Genomic DNA, 7,675 nt, shown 5'->3' with positions numbered 1-7,675 from the left:
GGTAGGGACAACATGATTACATAAAGGAGAGTGGGCTATCACCTTTGTGGGGGCTAGTAACCACTCCCTCTGTCACTAAGGAACACTTGATTGATTTATAAGATCCATGTGCATTTTGTACACCTTGAGAGTGGACCTGAATTCACAAGCTCCTCTGTGCCTAGAAAGATCAGTTAGAGAGATAAGACTCTCCTTAATTATACAAAGATAGGCAAAGATGGACCATATATCTTGTGGAAATCAGGTCAGTTTGTCGGCTTTACAGCTAACCAACAGATGTTCTGGACTTTCCACTGGATCTAAAAGCAAGGTAGATAACAACTCTCTTCCCTTTAATTATAATGACTTATGAACTGTCTGATTTTTAAACTGGCTCAAAGGAAAAAGTGGCTAAGGGTAGGTAAAAAAATAAGTTTTAAAAAAGATAGTTAAAAAATGCTAAAAATAGAAGGTAATTTAGGTAAATATAGAATGGATTACAAGATGAAATCAGGGAATCACAGGGACAATTACAAGTTGACTTTCTTTGAATTTCTCATGTGATCCTAAAGTGTTTCTGGGATAGCCTAGGCTGCATTTCCGTATATGACAATTGCCTGAGAGTCTACTCTCACCACTTTATGTATGACTAGAAGTCTCAGACAAAATGTTTGGTAAAAACCTTGCTACCATAGGGTTCACTTCTCCAATCTACCGCCTGCATCAGCTTCTTAATATTAATCAACTCCTTACTCTTATTTTAAACAAGATCTTCATATAAACTTCATATCTACATAACATAAAATTGGCATTCCCTTCAACAGGAAGAGTCTGGAGATACAACTTAACTACCTCAGACGCTTTTCAAGAATTATTCACTACTTTGCATTTGTGTCTTCTTTTCAGTTGTGTGATTTTATCTAAAGTAAAATTTACATGTCTTGAAACTTTGAAAACATAAAGCCTATGCAGTTGTCCCATTGATGAAATTTTTGGAGTAATCCTGTCAAATTTTTTGCTGTTTTCAAGCAGTGATCCCCAGGTTTTTCAAGGAACTTATTTTACATGACACTGAGCGTACATAGACAGAGGAAGGTTGGTGAAAATGTGACAGTTTGGAGTAAACTCATCCCTTATATTATTATCCAGAACAAAATGGCATTTCAAGTTGTTTAAGAGAGCTCCGACTTTCTTCTCAATGTCTACTTATTTATAATAATGTAATCTCTAGCTAATTAAAAGTAATTGGCATAGGAACACAATTACTTGGTCTGAGAAGAATAAGGTCTCTTGTTTGTTCTATGAGGAGAGATGGACAGAATTATTGGCAAACTGTGGAAACACTGATCTTATTAGAAAAGAAAATGCATAAAACACAAGAAAATACAAAAAAGAGTTCACACTTCAAGCTCATCAATAACATCAGCAAGTTCTCAATCACTTAAAAGGATGTGTCACTATTGTTGATTTCCCAGTTTTTTGGTGGGGGTGGAGGGGAACGTTGGAGACTACAAATACATACTCAAAAAGTGTTCAGAAGTAACAACTGCTGTTTAATTATTACAGTGATTCTCCCAGAGGTCTCAGGGAATGTTTTCTTGCATAAAAGGAGAGCCAGACATCTTAAGAGGAAATCAGGACACATAAGTGGTGCTGAAAGTATTTTGTTCCGCACTTTCAACGTTTGATAGGCTCTGCCAATTTCACTATTCTCGGTGAGCAAAATGCAACCTTTGCAGCATCTTTAACTTTAAAGGCATCTAGGTTGATAGTATTCATAGTCAGAGGAGTTCTGAAACAAAGCAAAGGGAAAAATCAACAGAAAATAAATATCACATTTAAGAAAGAAAATTCTAAGTTTTTTGATATAACAACAAACTAAATTATCAAAAATAGTTAAAATTTAATTCTATTTTATTATTGAGAATTAACACCAGTGCCTACATTAGCTGGGCTCATTAAGCAGAGCTCTAAAAAGTAGTTTACTTATGCCAAAAACACCTAGCACACAGAGTTGTTGCTATATCTATCCTGAGCCCCTTTCCTGAACTATTGCCAGCTCCCTTTTGTCTTCTGAGGGAGAAAAATATTACTTTCAAGAATAATTATAACCTATGATTTCAATGAGGGAAGGAGTTCCTGGTAAAGAAATCCTTTTGTCCAATGCAATTTGCTCCTTATGTTGCCTACCGATACTAAGATTTGAAAGGATCTGTCCAGGGTCATGAAGCCAATCATGATGAATTCTAAGCCATATTATACTGACTCCAAAGCTAAATCCCTTCTTCACTACTCTGTAACTCTGCTCTATCTCACAGATTTTCATCAAAAAATTGTGATCTTGGGGCAGATGGGTGGTGCAGTGGATACAGCACAAACCCTGAAGTCAAAATGACCTGAGTTCAAATCTGCCCTCAGACTAACACTTCCTGGCTGTGTGACCCTGGGAAAGTCACTTAACCCCAATTGCCTCAGCAGGAAAAAGAAAGTGATCTACAACTTTTCAGCATCACTGAATCACAATACCTTCCCATTCTCTTTTAGACTGACTTCAGAGGAAAAACCACAGCCTGGAACCCAATCAGCCCTCTTACTCTGCCAGTCCACTCTTATGACTCAGCCAACAACACACAGAGTGAATCTGAGTCACTCAATTCTTCCTCCCCAACTCTCCTCTAAAGAAAGAATGCCTTTCATTTAATTCACCAGTGACCAGAATGATTATATAGAAAAGAAACTTTTTAGCAAGTTTATATCTTTCTTTTCCAGAACTCTCATTTTCAGATATTAATCATTTTAGTCTTGTTAACTATTGTTTACTAGATGTATAAAGGCCTAGTGTGGTTGGGCTTGTTTTATATTTGAGATAATTTTTTTTAATTTGAAATTTGAAATCTTACAAAAATGAATGATGAAAATTATCTTTACTTATAATTTGAAAAACAAATTATTAAGGCAAAAAAGAAAATCTAAAATGTGGTAACTTGCCTAAGAAATCAGCCAGAAAATGAACCCCAAAGTTTGAACAAGAACCAAGTTTTCTGACTCTCACCCAATGTGAAACAAGATTTCTTTATAAGTGTTTCATTTCTAGAACTTTCCTCCTTATTAACACCTCTTGTCCCAGCTCATTTCTCCACTGTTTCTCTCAGTATGAGCATACCTTGAATTGGGAGTAGATAATACTACAATCCTAGGTGATGGAACATATTTTAGGGCGGCACGTTGTACTGGTTGTTGAACTGGACGCATCGGGAGGTAATCGCCATGCACGGTTTTGGCTTTAGCTAGAAACAGTGTGCGAGGACTTGGATGGGCCGCCATGGCAGCAGTAGATACCTTTGAAGGAAAGCAAAAAAAAAAAAAAAAAAAAAAAAATCCACAAAACATGTTGATTTTTATTTTGGAACACATCTGTCATTTTACATTTCTCTGTGTTGCTTTTCTGATAAATTATCAACATCAAAATGAGAGAAGCCATGGTATAAGAGATCACGCTTTTTTTTTTTATTTTTTTCTGAGTCTAAGGCAGATCTCTAAGACATTTAATTCCAGATAGTTTACAATCTGCCTCCATGGAGAGAACTCCCACACTAATGAAATTACATGTCATTGACATAGCAAAGTTGATAGTTAGTCAATATTTTATTTTAAAATTAATAAATAAATTTCACATTAGAATACATGAGTCCTGAAAATTTAAATATGTGTTTATGTATGTATATGTGCATCCATAATTTTTCATTTAACTTGTCTCTTATAATGAAGATTTTGCTAAAATAATACTTTTTCATTTATATTCCCCTCTATAACTATTTAGGAATACAAGGAGATGGAATACACCCTAGAGTTCGTTTCATCTGAAAGTTCTTCAGATATTTGCAGAACTGATATGAAAGAGACTTTAGATTTTTTTCTGCTTGGTCTCAGAGCAGTGGGTGAAAGATAGATCTAGGTTTGATATAAAGAAAACTTCATAATAATGAGAGCTTTCCAAAAATAGAATGAGCTTTCTCCTCTAACCCTTCCATTGGAAATTTCCAAGAAGAGTCTGTGTGATTTCTTGTTGGGGGCATCATGGAAGAAAAGAGAGCTGTGGATTTGGGTAAAAGAAAATCTGAGACTTCTCAGAGGCTCTGGCTCTGCCTCTTCCTATCTATATGACCTCAGGAAAATGATCTTTTTCTGACTCAGGTTTTCCAGAAATGATGAGGGATTTGGACTGGATCATTTCTTAAATTCCTTTTATATCTAGCTTAAGGTTTATGATTTATGTGTTACGGGTTCCATCTTAGAAGAGTATTCTATGGAGAGAAGTGATACCTGGACATATAATCTAGAATTGTTATTATGCCTTATGTGAAATTTACACAGTTGGGCACTCACTAAGTACCTACCAATACTTATTACATATATATTATTTATATATTTATATATTATATTATTACATAATATAATGCAATTAATATATTAATATTGTATATAACATAACATTATATGATTATATAATAAGCGATATGTTTTTCAGTTTTCCCTTCTCCAAGCTGAATATCCCCAAATCCTTCAGCTAACCTTTCCCACTATGGTCCAGTCTCCAGTCCTTTCACATCAACCTACTTACCTTCTAGAGGATATGTTCCAACTTAACCAAATCTGTCCTTAGAAGCCTGAATACAGATTTCTACATGGGTTCTAGCCAGAGATACTTCTGGCCGCGTTAGATCCTTGTTCTGGATGAAACTGTTCTACTGGCCATATTTTACTCCTAAATCATATTGATTTTTCCCAAATCTTATTTTTCGCAGAAACTTCCCTCTCACTATGTTTCCCTCTCCACCCCATACTTTCAAAGTTTTGCTTTTTTTTTTTTTTCCAATTTTTCAATTAATCTCATTAAATTTTAGCTTTTTTCTATCTGGTCGATTGTTCTAGCATTAAGGAATCAGTTAAAAGTTACATCTTTTCCAAGACAGCAGGGGGAAAAAATAGTATCTTACTGGGCGAATTGGTGAATGATTTCTTCCTCTTTCAAAGTATAATGTTTCTGTCTTGACCTTTGGTTCTGAGAGAGATATCACTCTTGATGAGGGAAATGCATGTAGAGCAGCAGGTGTAATCTTTGTTTCAACCTGTATACAGAAAATAAAACAGTACACATTGAATTTACCAAAGACTTCAATCAGATCAATATTACATTTCTTGGCCAGATCAATAAATTGCATTTCTTAGCAGCATAAGCAAAAAGGAAAATTGTGTATACCAAGAGAATAATTGTGTTGCCAATTTCAACTAGCTTTTTTAGAAATCTCACTGTAAAAATAAAAATCAGAAGGAGCATAGATAATGTGAAATGTTATTTGGATAGATTTCAAAGGAAAAAGAAAAAGAATATTTTGCCTGAACAAAATTAATGTAGCTAGAATGAGAAATTACAAGTGGAAAAAAAAAAGTTTTTGTCTTAAATATCTCTCACAAAAGTCTGATATCTAAGAAATGTTGAGACTGACACAATTTTTAAAGCTAAAAGCTATTTCCCAATGGATAACGAGTCAAAGGAATGAGAAATTAAAAACAATCAGAAATCACATAAAAGATGCATTAGAAATTAAAAACAATCAGAAATCATATAAAAGATGGGTTACAAATCACTAAAAATATGAGAAATCAAAGTAAAAACAATTCAGAAATTTCACCTCATAATTTTCAATGTTTCAAAGATGATAAAAAATGGAAAAAGTCCACGTTGGAGGGATTGTGAGAATACAGACAGACATATACTGTGTTGGTTTGTGAATTTGTCCAACCATTTTGAAAAATTACAAAATTGTTCACACTCTGATTCTGATCTCAATATCCTCCAGAAGATCAAATATGATTAATCAATGATCATCTATTGAGCACTTTATTATGTGACAACCATGATGTGTCTCTGGATTTACAAAGATAAAAATCAAACATCTGCCCTCAGGGAGCTTATATTCTATAAGAGGAAAATATATATATATGTATATATATATATATATATATATGTAGATACAAAATACATAAAAAGTAAATTTGTAATACATAGTTTGAAGACATTAAAAACTGAGAAAATCAGGACTGGATCTCTGTGGGAAAGGATGCTAGTTGAAATTTGAAGTTAGGGATTCTATCTAAAGAGGTTGAATAGGGAGAGGGCATATATTCTAGAAAACTGGCGACAGGCCCTATTCCCAAGACACAAAGGGGAGAAACTGGATGTCTTGTCTCAGGAATATCATGGAAACTAGTGAGTCTGAAATGAATGTCATGCTAAAGATAGTAATGTGCCTGGAAAAATAGGCTGGAATAAGATTATTGCGGGCTTATATGACAAACAGAGGAGTTTGCATTTGATACTAGAAGGAATAGAAAATGACAGGAGCTTCTTAAACAAGAAAGTAACATGATCAAACCTATGATTTAGGAAGATTACTTTAGCAGCTGTCTGAAATATGGAATGGGAGAGGGAGATATAGAGCAGGACCAATTTGGCAATAGCTATGTGAGTATTGAGAAGGACATTGATGTGAGAAATACTGTAGCTGTAAAATTGATAAAAATGAGTAAGTGATGGATAGGTAGGTTAAGATCTCAAATTTTTCAAAATGTTCACAACAACTTTCAAAGGCAATACAGGCCATTTTCTTCCCTCCTCTTGTTTAATTCTACACCCATGCACCAAGTTGTCCCAACAATTCAAGTCTGCCATGGGCAAGAGATATTTCAACCATATGTTTTTTCCTGTGCAGATGCTCAGACCAATATCTTCTGAGTAGTTACAGACCTCTTCCAGAGGAGTAACCAAAAGAATATTTTCTACTAGCAGGAATATGTGGAGTGACTTTTTCAATTTCAACTCTGTGATAGATCTCTTCCATCCATCACAATGGTAACCAGCTTTGATCATTTCCCTGTTTTATACTTCATCTAATATTTATGATCAAAAGATATTTGAATAAAGTAAATATCTTTCAAAGACTCAAATGATTTTGATCTGTGAATGGAAAACATCTTATTGGAAGAAAGCATTTAAAGCAGCATTTCATTCTACTAAATAAAATACTTTTTAATAATCAACAAACAATAGTCACGGTCAGATCTTATCTACACTACATCTTTCAGCCAACTGTGAAAAGGTAAATATATGGATTTCAGAATATGAATTGCAAAATGTTGCTTGTTACCCATTAATGCCCTCATTTAGGATGACTTCAATGTATAGATGAGACTTATAAAGATTTTACATAAATACGAAGAGGTAGGCATATAAGTTGATATTTATTGATATTCTATTGCTCACCTTTCTTCACCATTAATAAGGTCCAATTCTCCTTCCTCCCTTACTTTTAGTATCTTCTATAAGTCAGAGACATATATGGAGGCATATATTGGTACATTTGATTCATGCTTTATGCATACCTGTGGTATAAGTATATTCATGATGTTGATGTTAAGAGTTCAAATGTGGTGGCTCTATTTTCTTTGATGTTGAAGACAATTTGTTATTTAAAAAAATCTTTGCAGATTTTTCTATTTTTCTTCTGTTTGTTGTCCTTCCATTTTAATCCTTAAACGCTCTTGAGATGACTATTTAGTTGGATCTCCTGCCAAATTTCTTTAAATTGATTTTATTTTCTACTTCTTGATGCTTGATGAGGCCATACTGCTCCAA

The 7,675-nt window shown here is 34.1% G+C and overlaps 1 protein-coding gene across 1 annotated transcript in view; it reads right to left on the bottom strand.

The window, feature by feature from the left end:
• Positions 1–1,511: 1,511 nt before the first annotated feature.
• SPMAP2L (sperm microtubule associated protein 2 like) overlaps positions 1,512–7,675 on the bottom strand; it is a 52,628-nt gene continuing 46,464 nt past the window's right edge. The window contains exons 8-10 of the mRNA XM_074275742.1: positions 4,977–5,108; positions 3,143–3,318; positions 1,512–1,771 (exon numbers count right to left, since the gene is read on the bottom strand). Coding sequence (XP_074131843.1) covers positions 1,657–1,771; positions 3,143–3,318; positions 4,977–5,108 — 423 coding nt within the window. The 3' untranslated portion in view covers positions 1,512–1,656. The remainder of the gene's footprint in view (positions 1,772–3,142; positions 3,319–4,976; positions 5,109–7,675) is intronic.

This window comes from Sminthopsis crassicaudata, chromosome 6 (assembly GCF_048593235.1).
Source record: "Sminthopsis crassicaudata isolate SCR6 chromosome 6, ASM4859323v1, whole genome shotgun sequence".
In the NCBI taxonomy this organism is placed as follows: Eukaryota; Metazoa; Chordata; class Mammalia; order Dasyuromorphia; family Dasyuridae; genus Sminthopsis; species Sminthopsis crassicaudata.
The sequence above is the reverse complement of the archived record's forward strand: the minus strand, read 5'-3'. Positions and strand labels throughout refer to the sequence as shown.